Below are 22,303 nucleotides of genomic sequence, written 5' to 3' on the forward strand. Positions count from 1 at the left end.
TTGTTAGTCATTAAATGTGATTAATTTCAGTGCAACTGTTGCTACATGTAAGTGAAGCATGTTTTCCCCCTCCTCTCAAGTACCAACATACAAGTAATGAACAGATATTGGTTTTATTTTTGAAAGCTTTACAAATGGAATTATATTTTCTCTCCATATAGATGTGGGTGGCCTTATTGCAAACCACATAATACACCAATCTAGCAAATGTACGTTTCTGTTTTTGAACCATTTTGTCTTGTAACAAAAGTCGAGATGAAATTATACATTTCGAAATAAAATCAAATTTGTAAATCTTTTTTTAAAGATGTTCCATACAGTATGACATTTAATTGCATTGGCTTTCCTCACATTTGATCCTCTCTGCTATTAGTAGAGTTGGAGGGCAGAGCGCAATGCTCTTACGCGTGATTTGGTGTCAGTGCAGTTCTCATGCGCTCAGGAGTTAGAGACGCAGCACCAGACGAAAAACAAAAAATTTACATCCGAAGACTACCACCGCTCTTCAGTTATTGTCTTGAGTGCTAATGAGGTTTTTAACGCAGCATCCAAACTTGGTAATGAAATAGTGCCGTTTTGTGACACTGATTTTGCGCAACTGTTTCCCTCGATCTGGTGCCAGATTTTCTGGGGAATAAAATATGATTCTCGACGTGCTCTGTTCCTGTGAAATGATTTGGATTGCGTCTTGCATTTTTGGAGGAATTCAGCACTGAACGCAGTACGACGTTTTCTGGACAACTTTGGTGCCAGTGGACACGGGCAGTCGCGAAAGTCTTTTACTGCCTCGAGATTGTTGGCTCTAAGCAGGATGGACCTCATCGGGCTCTACTTGTTCCAGCTGGCAGTTTTTGGTGAGTTTTCCTCCGATTAATTCTGCTGATTTGAGGGGAACGGAGGATGAGCTCAGTTGCAGCTGTTGCAGATGTGAAGGGAATGATGAATCCCTTCTTTGCCTGCAGACGCACGAATCAATGTCGCTGCGTTTTAACTTCAACTTGTTTCTTTTGCGATTGCAATGCGATTTTAAGTTATTCTAGCCGAAAGATGCAGTGTTTCGGCTGTTGGGACATTACTATTCTCTCTGGTTTGATTTTCAGTATACGCTAGATTGTCGGTGCGCAATTAAGTGTCATTATCATGTTTGACACACCAAATGAGACGCATCAGACGACCCGATAATGCGATTTATTTTATCTGTCTCTTGTATTTAATGCGCTAGCTCACGGCACATTACTTCCATCATTAAAGCACCCGCCTGACACCTTGTCCGTCAAGCTGTGCGCGTCATCGTGGATCTCGCGCGGTCCGCAGGTAGAGTGCAGGACGCATCCTACTGCAGCTATGCAAATGCCTTTAAAGAATTATGAAGCAGCATCCTGAGACTGTGGAGTCATGAGCACTTGTCAAAAGCGTTTGCGACGGATACCTCCTAACTAGACCCCCATGCCGCTGGCTCCTGTCGTCCTGTCGTTCCATTTGTGTATTCCACTGAGACTTAGTTTTGTCAAACAGTCTCAAGAGAAGCGCTTGTGCATTGGGCAACAGGCTGAAAGCAGAGGTTTTGAGGCAAGCCTTCTTGGCATGCCATGGTGGAGAACAACTAAAACAAAAAAACAATTCAGATTGATGATGACAGTCCTGTTTTTCCCTCTTAGATTGTATGATGTTTAACAGCCTCACTGAAGCATTACTGCTTGAGTCGTGCTTCATTTAGTGCTTTTAGATTTAAATTTCCACATTGAATATGGAACAGAAATGGGTTACATTTATGAGATAAATCTGAATGTCACGATGTTTTTAAATATATACTAAAAATTTAAAAAGGAACAAAGGGAAAGTGGGAGGTGTGGGGGAAGTTATCGTCATTAGAAGCATCTTGTCATTATATTTTCAAGTGGATTTTGACTACAACTTCCACCTAAAAGGTAGCTATCTTTGATAATTATCCGAAGTAATGCAGATCATTTACTTTGAACAGAAAACTGTCATCATCCGGCATCCCAGTTTGCAACAGCATGCATATGTCACTTTTCAGTGGAACATATAAATAGTTATTATCAAAATGTCAGAGCTTTCTTTTACATACAACAAAGACACAAATTGTCTGTAAAGTTCAGATGCATTTTTCCTTGATTTACTAAAACTGGGTTTTGTTGAACTGGGCTTTTCCTTGCACAGTATCTGAAGATTTGTATCACTAGCCAAAACATGTGTTACCCTTACATAATGAAGTGCTAAGCTGTTTTAAGGTGTTATCTAGCCTAGGGCACCAAATGAAACCAATACTGCCACTGGTGCAACATTAAATATAAAAAATGTGCATAATACTGTCAAGAAAGCAATAGGCTACAACAGGTTCATAATAGGATTGTAAGCAAAAATCAAGAGCCACAAGTGGGACAGGATTAAAAACAGGAGTAAAACCAGAACAGACATTCAATCTCAGGTTAGTCTTGAAAATAAGAGCATACTGTCAGTGTAAGATATATACTCTCTCTCTTTCTGACACATACTGGTTTTCCACTGAGGTTCACAAGCAGAGGACGAAAGACATATAGCCACCAGCTAGACAGCCAGAGGCACATGTTATACAGTCATTGATGGAGAGTGACACTTTTTCACTGATTTTCACACGTTTGTTTTGGTGGTGGTTGAGAAATTCCATTGACTTCGGTCCAATGATATTTTCTGTATCCTAACCCAAAACTAACCTTCACACAAACCTTTTTGCATTTTCATTGAGACAAATTCACCAGGTTTAAGCTGTTTAGGTGATTTCAGGTTTAACTTTCCTTGTGGGGACATTTTATTCTTAGCACTTTGAAGTCAAGTTCATTTAGTCTCTTATAGAAACACAATACACTGCAGACAGCAAATATTTTTGGGTCAATCTATGAAGCGTTCTCTCCTGCAGGGGAGATACAAGCAATGTGAGCGATGATTGGTTTGTCTCCTTCTGTGTCACACTTCACTTTGACAGCCATCACGGTTCCAGTCCAAGGAGAAATGTTAATGGGCTTTGTCAACTGTTTTGTTGCAGTGTAATAATTTAGAGAAACTTTGCTCCCAAGTCTGCAACATAATCATGTCAAATGTGGGAATAAAATATGATTAAGTTATGAATGAATAAAGATGAGAAGAATAAGTAGCATATAATTCCGCTACATTACTTCATACTTTCTGAAGTGTTCATTCTATCACTTTAGTGTGTAGTTATGAGTCTTTGAGCAAATCCAAAATTACCCTTTCTCAAGGTGTTAATACAAGTGCTAATTTCCAACAGTTAACAATAGTGTAAGACTCATGTATGCGAGGCAAATGAATTCCAACTTTCCTAGACTAATGCTCATTTAGCCCTTTTAAGCTCTTAGGGGATTGAATAAATTTGTTAGCCGCACATTTAGTAACCTTGAATTGTGGCAGATTACATTATGCAGTGCTGTTCATTGCACCATGCTGGGATATGAATACATTCTGGCACGGCTGCTGTTTCTCACATGCATTCATGTGAATGGCCCCTTCCCTCTCCTACTGGCCTGTCCAGGTTCTCTGTCTTCACCCTGCTAATTATCCTCTGCATACATCTCTTAGTCTATTCGTTCGGCATGATTTTTGGGGTGACTTTTTAATTAGCTGTCCCTGTGAGTGAATATTGACTGGGATTGACTTGATTCAGCAGGGGACAAGTAGGCGGTATAGTTGAGTATTAATGTGCAGTGAGCAGACAGGGCTGTTATGTGTCTCAATAAAGGACTCATCGCACCGAATTTGGTCTAAAGGTGGAATCTTTGACTGAAATCTTATATAATAGCATGAGTAATAATGAAAAATTTACATTTTGTCATCATTTTACTCACTCCTGTTTCATTACACATTCATAAGACTTCCGTTCATCACAAATGAAGATATTTTTTACTGAAACATTAGAGATTTCCAACTCTTATTTAAAGTTTTACTTGCCCCAAACTTTAATGCTTTTAAAAGTTCAAAAGAAAATTGAGCTGTCATCTTTGATCAATTTATATGATGAGCAGATTTAATTTGGCAACACTGTAAAAAAGTTATTATTCATACATAATTGATAAGTTCACACATATACTGTAGAGCACATCAAATATGACTTGTAAAAACAAACAAATAACAAACTCTTGAGCTTCTGTTTACCGTCTATTTGATAAGCTCTATGTGAGTTGAACAATTTTTTTATATGTGAACAAAAACCTAAATTAAATTAGTTCATTGTTTAAAATTATGTCTCTTCAGAGTGATATGATTCATATGGATTTCATTTATAATATTTTTATGAACTTTCTGAATTGTCAAAGTTTGAGTGTATGTACTTTCAATGGAGGCGGAAAAATATCTCAGGTTTCATAAAAAATATATATCTTTACCAGCTACCCTGACTTATTAATGTTTAATAAAACCATCTCATTTAAAAAAAAAAAAAAAAAAAAAAACAGAAAAAAAAAACAGAGATCAATCCCTAAATCCTACCCTCAGTAGAGCATAAGCAGATCATATGAAAATGTATTAATGATAATGAGATCAAGCAAAAACATGCCAATTTGCCACCGATTCACCAAAACATTAAATAGAGTGAATTGCAATGAAACTCTGTTGGTAGAATTATTAACTTGTGCAGTAAACTCTCACCTATTTGGAGGAGCTACTAAATATTACATTCAAAGTCAAAGTCTGCTTTATTGTAAATTCTTCCACTTGTACAGCACATACATACAGAGAATTGAAACTGCGTTCCTTTCAGTCCCTTGGTGCATACAGATAACACTTACAGTTGAGCATAAAAATAGATCAAGATTACATATAAAATACAACTATACAAATAAGGGCATGTATAAAATATAAAAAAATAAAAAGTTAAAACAGCACAAAGCACATGGCAGATAGAGTGCAAACCAGTGAAGTAAACAAAATACAAAGATTGTAGTGCAAAAGAGCTTATTCAGTCTGATTAAAGCTCAGAGAGCAGTTCTTTATTTAAACTGACTGAAGAGGTAGTTGAATGAGGACATTCACTGACATTTAAGTTATTCTTAGATCTGTGTATGAGATCTGAGGATATTGCAGTACAATTTTTCATTATAACTGTTTAAAGGGGTCATACTGTATGATGTGATTTAAATGTCTCCTTTCTCTTTGGAGTTTTACAATCTCTCGGTGCATGAATAAGATCTATGAAGTTGCAAAGACTAAAGTGTAAAATCCAAAGAGATATAAAAGTTGAGTCAACCACACCCCCTAAAATGGTTCGTTCTAACACGACCCCACATCTCTATGTCAGTATGTGGGAAGATTTGCATAACGCTGCCCAGATAATCACGCAAAGAAAGAAGATGTACATTTTATTCTCACCGCCGCCATGTTCTATAGATGCTGTGTGTTTGGTTGTGAAAAGAGAAACTACTTAGTTTGCCCTTCCAAAAGAGGACGACATCTGCTTCATCAATGTTGCACTGTGTATTTCCGGATTGGCTTTCACCCTGGACAACCCCCAGCCCAGAGTCGTTACATGTGGTTGCCACAAACCCAATGGATGCTTCTTCGTAGAATCCGCTGGCCGCACCATTCTCAAACCGGCCTCCGCCCATTCTAGGCCTCGGTGTGTGACAAAGTGCTGGAAAGTGAAACTACTTTGGTTTTGCCTTCCAAAAGAAAACACGACTAGAAATTATATTTATATCACATTTATAATGGGTTTTTAATGTTTATGTCTCATCGCTCCGGCCGGACAGGGCATCATAATATGTTAAGGGGCGTAACATTTACATCACACGCTTGAGGTGTTCGGCCGATCACAACACACTGGATAGCTGGCCAATCACAGCACACCTCACTTTTCAGACCGATGAGTTTGTAAAGCTTTTGAAAAAATCTACGCGTTTCAGAAGGCGGGGCATAGAGGAGAAACAATAATGTATAATATGTGGAATATAATGTGCTTTTTTAACCTTAAACACATTTCATTACACCAAATGAACAAAATAATGTTTTTTTTTTTTTTGCAGCATCATATGACCCCTTTAATTATAGCTTTTCAGTCCTGCCTTTTATTGGCAGTAGTGTTGTTTTGCTGAGCAGCTCTATTTTTTTCCTAACAGACTCAAAATCATATCCGTCAATAATGTATGCTAGGGTTAATTCAAGTTATGAATTCATTCAATTCTCCAACACAACGATTCTCTATACCAAAGTGGAGACTCTGCTCATCTGCATGTTTATTTATTTATTTTTTCAAATGAAAACATAAACACTAGTTTCTGCAGGTTTGATGAAGGTAAATTTAAGACCTTTTTAAGAGAAAATAAAGACAAGTCAAGGAACACAGTTAAAGGAACCCAATACATCAATATGCTCTCTTAATGTTAATGTCTAGGGAACACAATGAGTTGTATTAACCGCACTTAAAAGTTTGAAAATACAATTTCCAACAGCTTTTTATTACAATATGTAAATAACTTTTATGTGCCTTCAGATAGCCCTGCAAAAAGTTCTTTATCTGTATTTTTGATTTTGTCTTGTTTTCCAGTGAAGCAAAATAACATAAGATATGTCTTGTTTATGGTCAAAATTGATCAAAATGAAGTGAGTTTTTGCTAGAAACAAGAACAAAAAGCTGACAATTTCCATGCGCATCTCCAGAAAATGTGTATTGAAGGATATTTGTTTTGGAAAACAAAATACAAGGTGCTCCTTTTTGCAGTGCATAAAACTTTTATTGACTTTGTTGATTTAAGGATTCCTATTATGATTTAAGATTTTTAAGGCCTTAAATTGTGGATGGGGATGAATTAAGACATTTTAAGACCCCAGAAACCCTGTGAGCAGCATAAAATAATGCAAGTATGCTACAGATTCAAATAAGATAAAGAACCTTCATACTCTAAGAGAAAATGAACATGTTGTCCCTCCTCATTCACCTGTGCATGAATATGAACTGAGGCATATACCAGATCTCTACTCAGAATGACACATTTCTGCCATCAAATCACCCAGTCGTAATGTGGTGTTATACTGTATCCAGCACACCTGGCGTTATGTATAGACCTATATGTGTGAGGTCAGGTCTGAAATACGTGCTCTCTGTGCGAGTTCATTTAGAGTCAGTCATCCATTCAGTCGGCATGTTGCACAGGATCCAATCCCCCCCATCATCTGGAGAGAGCAGAGAAGAAAAGAGAAGAAATTGAGACCTTTTTTGGATTTAGATAAAGGAAAGCACACACACACACACAATCTTGGAGCAGGCAAAGAGGACTGAAGCACAGGAGGAGGTGACAGAGCCGCTCATTATGTTAACAGCCTATCATTCTGCCGTCTTTTGTAAAGGCACGATTAAACTGCCAGGACAATTACCAGAGCCTCAATAAAAGAATCTGGCATTTTTACGACTTCCATGCGGCATACCGACAGGCAGAATGGGAAAGGCCGGAGATTGTCTGGAGTGATTTTATCTCAGCATGGTTCTGAAGAACGCTACCACCCCTTGCTCAAAAGCAGAGACTTCTTGTTAGTGCTACGGAGGCTGGTCGTGAATAAGGGGGAATTGAGGCTGAGCCACAGTCACATGAATACAAATGAACAGGGATCAGACTCTTGTTGAGTCCATGTGCCGCAACCACAAGCATACAGATCAACAATGCAGGGTCTGATGGTCTCTGCCTGGGAGTGGATATAAAGTGATGTGTGAACTGAGGCACGTTTTGTTCTGTTTACTGTAGCCTTTCTGTCCCTTCTGTCTGTGAGAGACTTTTGTTCATGAAGAACAAAACACTCAAGCTTGGAGAATGTGTGAACCTCAACCCCTGTAGAGCCGACATGTGTTCGAGTTCGGGGTCCAAAATTATGGAGCCCCACACATGACACGCAGGAAAAAATATAAGGCTAAGTCATGTGCACTATTTACTAATTCGTTGAGTGTACTAAAACCTGCACATGATTACTATAGCGTTCCCTCAATTTACTATTGCGTTCACTCGATTTATAAATGGTGCGCACGATTTAGCAAATCGAGCAAACGCAATGGTAAATCGAGGGAACACAATAGTAGTCATGTGCACATTTTAGTAAATTTAGGGAACAAATTAGTAACTTGTGCGCACACTTTATTTATTTTTTCTTGCATGTCATGTGCGGGGCTCTGTACAAAATTAACTTTCTGCAATGGCTAGTGAAAAGAGAAAATATTTATATATAATATAAATATTTTATATAATATAATATTTATTTTATTTTTTGGTAACCATTAAACTGCATTTAAAATTATTCTTTTACAAAATATATTTTATAAAATATAATTTTTTCTGTAAAACTGTAAACAATGTAATTTTCTGTTTATTGCGCTGCTTTTTAAAGTGTTATTTTTAAAGATGTACCAGATGGCACCACAATCTGTAAAAATAATATATTAAAGAATTAATAATTTCCTACATGAAAAAAAATATTTGTTTAAAAATACTGATCAAACTGATTATTAGTCTATATTCATTGACCAAGGTAATGCAAACAGTACAGGTCATTTTCTCACTTACAGCATCAATACAAACTTACTGTCTCTAACTCTTAAAAAAAAATTTGGTGTAATGCAAGGAATATTTTGCATCATGAATGCCTGAAAAAAAAATCCTACAGTGTTGAATCCTTCACTGAGATATAAGCTGTTTAAAGACAAAGGCAGATGTGTCAGATTGACAGATAAATTGTCACTTACATCAGCAATTCTAAAATGATCATTCATGCAGTTCTTTTTAAACCATGTAATGCAGCTTTTCCCAATAAAGTTGCCGACCAACTCTGTTTGCTCACTAAATCTATTTTTACTTGTATTTGTTGTGTGGCGAGCGTTAAATTTAGACCCTGTGTGTACAGATCAACTGCAATGATGTGGCGCCTATGAATTCTCAATAAAATAAAACGTTGCCTGCAGTATGGCATAAACATTATCTCTGCCAGTTCTAATGAAACCTGCATGAATCCTTTATAGCAACAGTGTGACTAAACCTCATTCACATGCATTAAAGCCACTTATTGCATGTAAACTCAAAGACAAAAGGGGCATCACCGCTGGTGTAACATGACTAATTCTTTCTGGTAACCTATATGGTGTACTGCCAGCTGACACTATGCTTGTTACAGTCAAAGGCTAAAGTCAGCAGGCTTGGCATGGCATCAGTTATAATTAGGTTTTGGCCACATTGGATATGCCTCACATAGTTCTGCCTTTGATCCCTTCATGTTCATTTGGGAGCTGATGGAAATGACCGATAGGTCAAATCAGGACAACAAGTGGCAGAAGCTGTGGGCAGTTCAGCTAAACACACTGTTGATTGGTTTGTTAATGAGTGGTTCACCAAAACGCACTGAGCTGATTGGCCTGTAATTAGCAGACTGACAAAATGCACCATGCTGATTGGCTCGTAATGAGGACAAAATATGGTGAAAGATTATAAACCAGTCATTAACAGTGCAGGTGTCTATTGAGAACAAGGACTGTGAAAATGGTTTATAAATTAAACAGAGAGCACAGTTTTGTATACTTTGACAAGAAGGCAAGCTATCAGCCTATTTTGTATGATTGCATAATAGATGCATTTTCTGAAAAAAAAAAAAAAAAACTCTTGAAGCTTCTAATATGCACTTTAGCTTTGAATACAATTCACAAAGAACTCTCAAAAAGAATTCTGATATCTTTTGATTTATTATTTATAAAAGATAAGGCAATATTTGACTAACAAGACATCGCAGAATACAGCAGTAGAAGATAAAATAGACAGCGAGAGAATGTAAACTTTCTAAAGGGGTCATTAAATATATTTATTTATTTTATCATTCAATTGTTCTCCTGACATCCATTAGTAATTTCTTTTTTGTAAAGGTTTGCACCAAAGTTGGTAATTTTAAATCCTCTCACTGAATTTTAATAGGTTTAGTTTTGCTGTTGTAATACAGTAGCTGTACGTTTAAGAGTTCTAAGGGAATTCCTACTATTGATTTCTATATTCTTTAATGACAGCCACAGAACATAAAGTTGAACATAAAATTCGATGTATTAGGAGCAGAACAACGCAAATCTTCTTCTTCTGGAATTTAAGCATAATGGTTTTATTCATTAATTACCTTAACAAGGTGAACTAAAAACCTATATTGTTTATCTGTTGTGCTGATGGACTGTCATATGTCAATTTAATCATCTATATGATGTCACAAATGTGCAATGTGTCACTTTTATAGACATAAATTGTCCTTTTGGACCAACGAGTCAAGTCAATGTTATTTGTACTGCTCTATTCACAATATGCATAGTTTTAAGGCAGCTTTATAGAAAATCATGATCTTAAATGTTTATACATTATAATATCCTACATTATTTGCAGGCTCTGTGTAATACTTGACTCTGATTGGTCAGTAGTGACATTCCTAGGTAGGTTATTACTTGATAACAACCAGTAAAAACTAATAACACAAGCTCATCCAGGTTATGTCTCGGTTACGTATGGTAACCCTTGTTCCCTGTAGGAGGGAACGGAGACGTCATGTAGACCAATCTACTTCAAGTGTAAAATAAACGAGCCAATGCACATTGGCATGCAATTATTGCATCCAGCTGCTGGTCATCCGCAGCGTGAGTATAATAAGGCAGCAGGTGCAATCCATACCAGGTTTTCACTGAGGAGCCAAGCCGGTGACCCTGTGGGTCAGCAGTGGTACAGTGGTTCCCTTTCAGTCGATCACTCTCAACATCACGTCGTTGACCAACGAATTGGGATCCCTACCAAAGCGCCATGGGTGCTGCCCCTTCCAGTGCCCTGTGTGAGCCACCTGCGCCCCTATTAGTTGTAGGCCGGGGCTCGGAACAAGTAGTTCCACTCAATATTATCAAAGCATTACCTCACTGGGTGAAATTGGATAACACTGGGAGAACTTACCCATTCTGCTTGGAACAGGAATGTTGCGGAAGCCCCATTCTTTCTGAAGGAGTTTTCGGAAGCAAATACACATATAGCATCCATTTAGGTGTATATGGAGAAATTTGAGGTGATTAAAACCCTCTTGGGAAGGCAGATGTCTGCCGGGGAAACATGGGCTCTTATGGTGCATTCACACTTTGCAATCACAAATGCAAAGACGCGAATAGACATCCTGCGGCGCGATTTGCACGAATGAGGCGTTGCGAATGATGCAGCGTGAATTGAGTGTTTCGGGCATTTTGACGAGTTGAAAAATCTGAACTATGGTGAAAATTTACGCCACATTAACCAATCAGGAGCTTACTCTAGTAGTGATGTGATTATGACAAGCTGAGGCAAAATCTGAAACAACAATGGAGTAATTGTATTTTATGTTTAACTACAAAAGAGCCATCAGAGCCAGCGGCAAATGTCAGAAGGACTAGTCGAGTCGAGACTGCTCTCATCTGTAACATGAGCCCAGCCCGCAAATTTACAAATATCTGTCAGCAAGGCAGCACGAGCCAGCACCAAAGAGGATGCAACACTTTTAGTTGAATGAGCTCGCAACCTGAACGGGCAGGGCACACTCTCTGCCTGATAAGCCAGGGTTATGGCATCCACAGTCCAGTGGGCCATCATCTGCTTAGAGATGGCATTCCCCTGTTAGACTCCATAACAGACAAAGAGCTGGTCTGAGCTCCTGAAGCTTTGTGTCCGCTCTACGTAGCATCTCAATGCTGGACAGGACAGAGCAAAGCCAGGGCTGGGTCTGCCTCCTCCAGGGGTAGTGCTTGCAGGTTCACCACTTGGTCTTTGGGGTGTAGTGGGAACTTTGAGCATGTAGCTGGGCTGGGGCCTCATGATTTGCTGGGAGTCAGTCGGCCCTAACTCTATGCACAAATCATAGACCGAAAATGCATGCAGGTACCCTACCCTCCTGATGGAGGGCAGTGCAAGTAGGAGTAGAGTTTTCAATTAAAGAAACTTAAGCTCAACTGAATGTAAAGGCTCCAATGGGCCCTGCTGTAGTGATTTTAGCACTAGAGTTAGGTCCCAAGAGGGTATAGAAAGTGGCTGGGAAAGATTTAAACACCATGCCCCTCTAAGCAAACTGATGACTAGGTCATGCTTGTCTAAAGACTTCCCATTCATGGGGTCACGGTACGCAGCCATAGCGGCAACCTGGACTTTGAGGGTGTAGGGAGACAGCCTTCGCTCCAGCCCTTGCTGCAGAAAGGAAAGCAAGACCGCAAACAGCCATCTCCGGGGGTCTTCTCAGCAAGAAGAACCCCACTTGACGAACAGGTTCCACTTCAAGGTGTAAGTGTGTCTCATAGACGGTGCTTTTGCTGAAGAGATGGTGTTCACTACCTGCTGGGGTAGGTCACCTAGAACCTTTGCGTCCCATCCAGGGACCAGACATTGAGTTTCTAAAGGTCTGGACGCGGGTGCCAAAAGGTGCCCCATCTCTCAGTCAGTTTTGTTTCAGAACAAATGGCAGTGAGAGGTCTCTGGAGAAGCAAACAGGTCTACCTGAGCAACTCTGAACCATCTCCAAATCAGCTGGACCATCAGGGGATGGAGTCTCCATTCTCCCAGGAGTATTGCTTGAGACAGCTCTTCAGCTGAATGGCCGAGCAGGCCCGGAATGTGAACAAGATGTGACCTCAGAACCTTCCGACTCCAAAGGAGAAGGTGGCGGGTGATTAGCGACATGCGACGGGAGTGCAGACCACCTAGTCAGTTGATGTATAAAATGGTAGCTGTGTTGTCCATTCAGACCAGCATGTGCTTGCCTCGTAAAGCAACCTTTGAGACGGTTCAAGGTAAAGCCCACTGCTAACAATTCTAGGCAATTGATGTGCCAATGCAGCTGTGGGTCCGTCCAAACCCCTGAGACTGCATGCCCGTTTTACGTGGTCCCCCAGCTGGTGGCGGAGCCATCCGTGTGAACCAAAGCATGCATGGAGATCTGCTCTAGGGGCACCCCTGCCTGGAGGAACACAAGATCTGATTACGGGATGAGGGTTTGGTAACAGGCCAGTATAACCAAGCACACCTGGTAAGTTCTGAAAAAGTTTCAGTTGGACCACTGTCCTGCCCTTGAATGTATTCAAGCAGGATAACACCGACCGCGCATGTTCCTCTGTGAGGCGTTTGACCGAATCCAACACCATACCGAGAAAAGAGATCCTCTGCGTCAGGGAGAGTTTGCTCTTTTCCCCATTGACCCGGAGGGCCAATAGGCCTTTGACTTTAAAACTCTGACTTTATATTGGCTGGAGGGACCGGCTCTATCGTGTCCTTCACAAGTAGGACTGCGATCTCTACCCGCAAAACAGGGGCATCGGATGCTTTCACTGTAGGGAAGTGGATACCGCTGAACTTGGGGGGATGTCGGGCGAACTGAATCGCAGGCTAATGGTCCACAGAGGCCAGCGAGATGGGCTGGATAGCACTGACCAGACCCTTAGAAACCATACAAACGGGACCAGCGGAACCACAGCCGTACCCACAGTGGGGCAGCAAGGTGGAACACAGGGACCCAACTCGGGCAGCTTATGAGCAGGCCAGAGAGGGCTGTGAGTGTGGGGTGCAAGGCTCACCTGGTTCCACAGGTTGGCAGAGGGTGCGTGAGTAGGGCCTTCATGACGCTCTCAAACTCCCCGCTGCTGCCATCTGGCGAAGAAGGAGGATGAGTGGGGTCTGGTGCTGGGCCGGCTGCAACTCTCTGTGCGCTCCTGAGACACTGAAAAAGAGAAAACTGCTCTCTCGTTGAGATTTCCAAATTCTCCATCCGGCAACTGCTCTCTCGTTGAGATTTCCAGATTCTCCATCCGGTCCTCTTCTAGGGGAGGGAGAGGTGCCTACATGATCCCCCAGAAAGCAGCTACCTCTCTCTGGGTCGCCCGTTTCAGGGCCTCTTGCTCTTCTGCTCACCACCAGGTTTGACGGGGGCCAGAACGGGTGGGACGGCCTGCCTATGCCCAGCTCTATGGCGCCACTTGCTGGAGGCTGCTGCAGATGCGGCGCGGGTGCATGGGCAGATGCAGGGGGCAGCCATCGGCGATGAGCAGGCTGGAGTACTGTAGCCGGCGGATGGGTGGAGGCAGACTGCCTCAGTCTGATCCCATGCAGCCGAGAACTCTCTCTCTCTCTCTCTCTCTCTCTCTCACAGCCTCACACATGTGCACTCAACTGTTGGTTTGTTTGCAATTACAAGGCAATTCACTCCCCTGATTTCTCAATCTCATTCTGACTGCCCTGTTTTATTTTACTCAATAAAACTAATTTTTAGCTTGTCTTTGTGGGGGCTACTGTATAGAATTGTATAGGTTTGTAGGTAAAGTGATTTTGTTGCTCCTATCTGGATTCCTTTCGGTTTTAACTTCTTGAGTAAAAGTACAGAAATAAATGGTCTCATTATTGATAAGGTAGGCTAATCTGTTTTTAAAATGACTGATGTTATGCACAGGTGCTACAGTTTGATGACCGTAACTGAAGGGTACAAAGTGGTTTAATTAAGTCTATGTGGTCTTTGCTGAAGGCAATACATTTGTGCATAAATAGTGGGATCTAAAATTCTGGGGGCACAATGAACATTTGGGATTCAAAATGTAACTATAACCTTGAAGTAAATAGAAAGGATATTGAAGATTTTAAAGCAAAGAAACATTATGATGGATTTGGATAATTCTGAAATCACATTGGATACCATGGTCATGAGATTTTACACAAAATGTATGGAGTCCATTAAAGAGAAACAGGGACATATTGATACTCAGATAATCTAATTTGTTACGAGAAAAACAAAACAACTTGTGGTCTCAGATTTTAAATGCACATTCTCTACACGTAAATGCAAAAAACATAAAAAAAAATCATAATTTTAAATTAATTAAACATGACAATGAATACAAAAGGTTGCATAGGGAGTGTTGTGGTGATCAAATGGTCATCAGTGTTAGCGGCTGGAGAGATGGACAGTTATTAAGCAGCATTTATTGATCCCCGTCTCCTCAACATGCTCCCGGGATTACCCACTGTCCTCCTCGAGGGCTATCAATGTTCATTAGTCAGTGTGATGCAGAGTGATGTTCCTGTTGTTCTGGAGTTTTGGAGAGATAGATAAAGCATTTGGAGGTGAGAGTATTGATAACATCACAGCATGTGGGTGGCAGCATTTGATTTCAGCCTAAGTCGTGTCCACTCAACAGATGGCCAACAGTAGAGGTGCTGCCACATTCCCAGCACACAGTGGTTAAAACATAAATGGTCTCCCTGGACTGCTGTATGTGTGTATGGTAAGATTTCAAAAAAAAATTTTTTGAAAGTTTCTTTACTCTCTCCAATTAAATATTTTGCATTTATTTTACTTAAAATACAGAGTAAAATGAGAAATCAGTGAATTAATTACAAATAAAAAGAACTGGTTTAATATATTTCAAAATATAATTTATTCTAGTGATGAACAACTGAGATAGTGAATTGGTGGGTTTTTGTTACATGTGAGCCAAAATCATCACCAAAGACTTAAACTAATTCAGTCTGTGTGCAATGAATTTATTTAACACACAAGTTTCTCAATTCTCAACTTTTCCACAATATTCTAATTTATTGAGATGCATCTGTATATTATTGGGCTGTTGAATGCTTGATTTTGATTTGCTGTCAAATGTTTTTTGTCAGGAATATGGACCTGTATTGTTGTGTTTTCTCTCCCCATGTGCTCCGTGACTCAGTTTCTCCTGTGCTTGATTGTGTTAATGTCATTGTGGCGAGTGGGGCGGGGCCGAGAGGCGTGGGAACGAGGAGTGAGGCCAGGTGTAGTGATTGGAGATGAGCTACACCTGCGCCCCACCGCCGGTCTTGAGTCCCACGTAGGAGATGGAAGGATATAAAACTGGAGCGACGACCGTGAAGGACGAGAGAGGACCAGGCCTGGGACATTATTTTATGTTTTGGCTTTTATTTGTGCGCACCAGTCGTCCGTGAGGGGCTGGTGCGCCATTTTGTATTTATTTATGAATTATTAAAATGCTTTTTGATTGTGCGCCGGTTCCCGCCTCCTTCGTCCCCATGAGTACAAAGTTTGTATTGTTACAGTCATCCAGGTGTGTCTTAATTACCCTCGTTACCCCAGGCTGTCCTTGTTCGGTCTACTAATGTTTGTGTGTCACTCATTCCTAGTGTGGATAACCCCTTATGTTGCATTTATTCAAATTTCTCTGATCCACATCTTTGTCGTTCTCTCCGACAAAGTGTGTCTTGACCATATTATACTTTCATATCACCTCACAAAATGATTTCAGTTACTTCAGAGTTCCTTACATCCTACAACAGCAAAATATCCGAACACCAAACAAATATATGACCCTTGACCACAAAACCAGTCTTAAGTTGCTGGGGTATATTAGTAGCAATAGCCAAAAATACAATGTATGTGTCAAATTTATAGATTATTTTTTAATGCCAAAAATCATTAGGATATTAAGTAAAGATCATGTTCCATTAAGATATATTGTAAATTTCCTACCCTAAATATATTAAAACTTTATTTTTTATTAGTAATATGCATTGCTAAGAACTTAATTTGGACAACTTCATATCAGTTTCCAGATATTCAAATAGTTGTATCTTGGCCAAATATCGTCATATTCTAACAAACCATACATTACTGGAGAGCTTATCTATTCAACTTCCAGGTGATGTATAATTCTCAATTTTGAAAACTTTACACTTAAGACTGGTTTTGTGGTCCAGGGTCACAAATAACCAACAACAGGATAAAAACAACAAACTATTTCCATGTTTTCCTAACAAAATTACATCTTCTTATCTACAAAAAGCATGCTTTCTTTTTCCTGCTCTCTCCCATAAAAATTGCACATATACTGTACAGACCCACATGAGCACAGAAACTTGTCAGTTGTCAGCGCTGCTCTGCAACTTTATCAGTAAAATAGTTTGTTGAATACATTTGTTGAATCAGTTAAACTTACAGGTTCACTAAGAGATGCTGAGGCTGAACACTGTTAAGAGATACAGACTCAGGTAATTTAATAATCTCTAATAACTGCGTTAGACTCCATTAATAGCTGCATTATCAATGGCTCAAGCCTCCAATACTGGCTCTGAATTCATATTTTGGATTTGGCAATGGAAGCTAGTGATGAGATGCATAAGAAATTACGAGAGCATTTCAAGGACAACAACCTGACATATTTCTTAAAATAACCATAATATAAAATTGGTAACCATAATATAAGTGAAATAACTGACTCCAGGCCATTGAAATTATGTAAGGAATAACTGACGACAGGCCGTTGAATTATTAGATAATTATTATATAATAATGCACACCCGAGGTGATGATGGGTTACACCTTGGGTGTTCATTATTTTTTCTAATAATTCAAATACCCGGAGTCAATTATTCTGGTTATACCAGAATACAACGCCCCCCCCCCCCCCCCCTGCTAATTCCAAAACATAATTTTAGACCTACAGAAAGCAACAGCATCCCAACTAATAGTGAAATTTTAAGTTCATTTTCTTCACATACACCACTTGTGAGAAATGTCATTTAGATTTTAAGTTGCTAAACTACTTTTTTCCTAACAAAATCATCAGAGTGTCGAGTGTTGGCCAGAGACATAGTTGGTTTCGGTTATTTTGCTGTTAAGACTTTTGAAATTAAAGAAATCATTTTGCAAAGTAATATGGAACTGTAATGTGGTCAAAAGCCGCCGTGCATTTCTCTAAAATTAATTGCACACCTTAGAATTTTTGCCAGTCAGATGCAAGCATTCAATGGCCCCGTATATAATATAAGAATAATGCGCACCCGAGGTGTAACTGCCACAAAATCAGTAGCTCATCATCATTTATTCCCTACAATTCCTCCATCACCACAGACAAAAAAACAAAAAACAGATTACTTCTTCCAAAAAATTATCTCATATAATCCATTTTGTGTTTAGCCACCAAGAAACAAGTGGAGGCTTGTCTTACCTCACTTCGCCCCCTGATCTCCCTTAATTTTGGGAACACTGTGGGAATACACTGTGTGTTCAATACAGTCACAAGCAATATTGTTTAAAAGAATTTTTGGCTACCACCTCCAGCTCAACCAGCTGCTGCAACATGCCAGGTGTTTTTGGAAGAAAAGAATACTGTGATTTAATCAGCTGCAGGTTTTTTAGGGCTAATACACTTAGTTGTGTCATACTTTTTGTGTGCACTTTTTTTAATCTGCACAAATCCTTGTGTTTTCTAGTGTATAATGATACTTTTGGTGGTGAAATAAAGGACAGCAGCATATATATTGTATTGTGGTGCATTTTAGTGTGGCGAGGCAATAGGGATTTAATCAGATATTCTCTCTGTGCAGACAGAGCCTGTGTTCTGATCAACATGAGCTGCAGTATGTGTTTAACAAGGCTGATCACAGACAGACCACACCTGTTTCTCCTGTTCAATCTAGAGTAGACAGGAGTGCAACAGCATTTTATTGGTTTGAAGTATTTTACAGGATTGGGGAGAGAGAAAGAGAGCAGAGGAAGATAAATGGAGGGGAACACAATGAAAAAGCGGCACGCACACTCACGCACAGAAACTTACAGGTATGCAAACACTTTAGCATCCAAGGCAGTCACATTCATCGTACCAGTTTGAATCCTGTCACCAACGCAGTCTAACTCAAGCCAACAGAAACTGCCAGCAATCCCTTCTTCTGTGAAACAATCAATATTCAGTATTTTCACTTTACTTTGAAAAAGTCTTTATGTATACTGTGTAAGAGAATGGCAGATCAGAGACTCAAAGTGACTCCTGTATTTTTAAAGCTCTGTATGATAGACTTCAAAACCTAAGCTGGCCCCTCCTAAAAATCTAGCACATCTTAAAAATGTATGCCTTAAAAACGCACCAAAATCATTTGAAAGCACTTCTCTTCATCGGTTGATGTATTTACTATTGAAACATCAAGAAGGCATAATATCAAAGGTCTCTTTTTCCTCATAGTAATAATTAATAGCCAGTGCCTCCACAAGTACATGCACAGTCCCAAATCTTTTACTAGAGACTATCCTGAGCTGTAGCAAAGCAGAACGGAAAACAGTTTGTGCATTACACTTTTATGAGCTCTCCAAAACATGTGGAAACTAGTAAAACATCCACTATGATATAATGAAATGTGTGTCATATGTTGCTAGAAAAAGATCAAAGTAACAAAGGGTTAAAATTAGTAAGAATCACCAAAGGCATTTCTAGTGTTATAAAGTTTTCTGTAAACAAACTCTAGTCATCAACGGATCTTGAAAAAGTATCAAGTGCTTTCAACATAGTTTCTTGGGCATACAATAATTCTATTAGAATGATTTATGAAGAAGAATGTGACGCTGAAGACTGGAGTAATGACAAGACAAGTATTTTTTAAATTTAATAACACTTCACAAATATTACTGTTCTTGCTGTCTCGCTTTGTGCTTGAATGGTATTTTCTTGTATTGAATACAATTTGGTATCAGGTAGGAGGACGAGGTAAAAATGTACATTTTACATTCAGTATGCACATGTGGGTGGGAAGACGTGGTTTGTTTAAAAAAGAAATGGACAACGCAGAGCAGAATGGGTCAGAGATAAAGACATGGCAGAGGGAGAGTAAAACGAGAGGACAAACCGCTGGAATCTTAAATCAGGTCAAGATAAAATCCTCCTCCTCCTTCATGTTTCGCTCTACCTCATTTTCTGTTTTTCTGTCTCTAGCGTTGATCGAAGGCCACAAGGTTATTGTAACACTCACCTTTTTCTGCTCCAAAATTAAATTTCTGTATTTTAACAATCCCTTAGCCTTTGTCCAGACTCCTTGTGTGTGTGTGTGTGTGTGTGTGTGGGCATGTTTTTGTGACATATCAGGACACAACTCTGTATAATGACATGGGTATGACACAGGTATTACAAGGAGAGGGTGACTTATGAGGACATAACCCATGTCCCCATTTTTCAAAACGCTTATAAATCATACAGAATTAGTTTTTTTGAGAAAGTAAAAATGCACAAAGCTTCCTGTGAGGGTTAGGTTTAGGTGTAGGGTTAGTGAATGGCGATAGAATATACAGTTTCTACAGTATAAAAACCATTACGCCTATGGGATGTCCCCACTTTTCACAAAAACAAACGTGTGTGTGTGTGTGTGTGTGTGTGTGCGTGTGCGTGTATGTACACCTGAAAGAACAGAAACCTGTAGAGCTCAAATCCTCAATATTCTAAAAAAACTGTCTTTTGTTTATCTGTCTTAACACTTAAGAGAAGATTTGACAAGTTATATTGAACATATATAGATCTAAATGACATCAACATGGTTGCTAGACAGATTGAAAACAAGTACAAAATGGATTGCTGTGGCCAGTGAGAAGCTCATGTTCAATGAAGTGGAAATAAACCAATATATTGATTTCAAAGCCACCTCATTTGCCACAACAACCGAATGATTATGAATCTTTCTAAGCAAACACTGCAATTCTAATTTGATAAGAAAACAGTCATGTCCTGTTATTAATTCAGTTTAACATTCATTTGAAAGCCTTAGAATATCTAGCAGGTGTTTGTAGCTATGAACTGATTTGGACAACAGATCCTGCTATGTGTTTGTGTAGTTAGTGTTTTGCTGTTGGCTGGGTAACCGCAGGTGGGCTGTTGTAAGCTGAGCTTTAGTGGATTGAACCATAATGAGAAATGTCTACTTTCCTCTTACTCACCTTCTCTCTGATCCTCAGCTTAGAGTGTAGGGGTCAATGGACTCCACTGGGCTGCAGCTGTGTGTGTGTGTGTGTGTGTGAGTGAGTGAGTGTGCGAGGCTTTAAAATCGAGATGTTTGACCAGCGCTTACCTAGGTGGACTTGTAGACAAAGGCAAAGACCTGCTGCTGTTTTGCAGTGGGCTACAAACACTTGACAGCTTCAGATTTGACCCAGGCCTTTTACCTACAGCAGGGATGTCAATTCCTGATCCTGGAGGGCCGCCATCCTGATGCTAAACTTCTGTACACCTGCTGATTGTGAAGACACAACTTGATTAGTCGTTTCAGGTGTCTAATTAGGGCTAGAGCTAAACTCGGCTGGAAAAAGGCCCACAGAGAACAGGGTTGGATGCACATGACCTACAGGAATATGCCTGGTTAAATGCAATCAACTATTTATATAAACAAAGGAAAAATGTTTTGCAGTAATGGAAGTCATAGGGGACACATATATAGCATAGTGTATAAAAGTTTAAAATATGCAACTGTGACTCACTCTGTTTCGAAAGAATAACCATATCATGAGATGGTGTAACGTAAGCACTCAATATTTATTATGATATTAATAACAGAAGTATGTCAAGAGCTGTTTAAGTCTTTAGGTCAGTTTTCATATTAGTATAATGAAACCTTATATTTTTATTGTAATATTAATATAGTAAAAATGTATTTTGCAGGTCTTTCAGTCTGTTTTCACTTCAGTAAACTAATATAAAGTAAAATATTGTGGCAATATTACAGGATGGTCTTTTGCGAGATCTGTTTTAGTGTTCAAGTCTATAGTCATTTCAAATAATATAACTTAATATTTTATTGAGATGTTAATAACATAAGAATGCCCTTTGCAAAAGCTGATTTAGTCTTTAGGTCTATTTTCAAAACAGTAAAACAATATAATATCTTTTGGTCTACTTTTCACATCAGTAAAATAATAGAACTGATATATTGTATTATAATGTGAATAGAATGTCTTTTGCTTAGTTTTTATAACTCTTTAAAAATGTTTTCCCCTTATGATCCCTATTAGCATTCTTTAATGTGTATGGATATGCAGTAGATTTGTTATTTTTATCTGTCTAAATTACAAAAAGCATTTTGAATTATTCATCAACATTTTAAAGAATATTGGATACATCCAAAAACCAGATGTTTTCCCACTAAGAAAACAGGCCCAACTTAACAGGGTAATTTAGATGAAGTTACATCTTAAATATCAAACATTTATACAGAGGAATTCAAGTAAATGCACTAACAACAGTTTAGTCTTTAATCCGAGCTGTCTGTCCAAGTGTGTAAATTATTTCCTGAGCTAATCATAAACATGGCACAGATAACGAAGCATTTAAACCAGAATATCCACTCTTCAGCATTCTAGCGATCAGTAGCCCTGTTGGTCTCTATTAAAGAAACATTCACAAGATTAACGCTCTCTAGGAAGTGTCTTTCATTTCTGTCCGAGCTTACATTAAGAGCATTTAGATAGGATGTATAGGAGCACATAAACGGTCGATCTGACCTTAAACTGTAAT

General features: G+C 39.2%; 1 protein-coding gene and 1 long non-coding RNA gene across 2 annotated transcripts in view; one reads left to right on the forward strand and one right to left on the reverse strand.

Annotated features, from left to right (window-relative positions):
* The first annotated feature begins 411 nt into the window (after positions 1-411).
* LOC127970651 (GDNF family receptor alpha-4-like) overlaps positions 412-22,303 on the forward strand; it is a 103,459-nt gene continuing 81,567 nt past the window's right edge. Inside the window, exon 1 of the mRNA XM_052573319.1 lies at positions 412-854. Within this exon, the coding sequence (XP_052429279.1) occupies positions 812-854 (43 nt within the window). The 5' untranslated portion in view covers positions 412-811. The remainder of the gene's footprint in view (positions 855-22,303) is intronic.
* Positions 6,607-20,991, reverse strand: LOC127970653 (uncharacterized). The gene is made up of 3 exons (XR_008156655.1): positions 20,865-20,991; positions 20,734-20,790; positions 6,607-7,179 (listed from the first exon to the last, which is right to left on the reverse strand). It is a non-coding gene; the product is annotated as an uncharacterized LOC127970653 (long non-coding RNA).

The sequence above is a fragment of the Carassius gibelio genome, chromosome B13 (assembly GCF_023724105.1).
Source record: "Carassius gibelio isolate Cgi1373 ecotype wild population from Czech Republic chromosome B13, carGib1.2-hapl.c, whole genome shotgun sequence".
In the NCBI taxonomy this organism is placed as follows: domain Eukaryota; kingdom Metazoa; phylum Chordata; class Actinopteri; order Cypriniformes; family Cyprinidae; genus Carassius; species Carassius gibelio.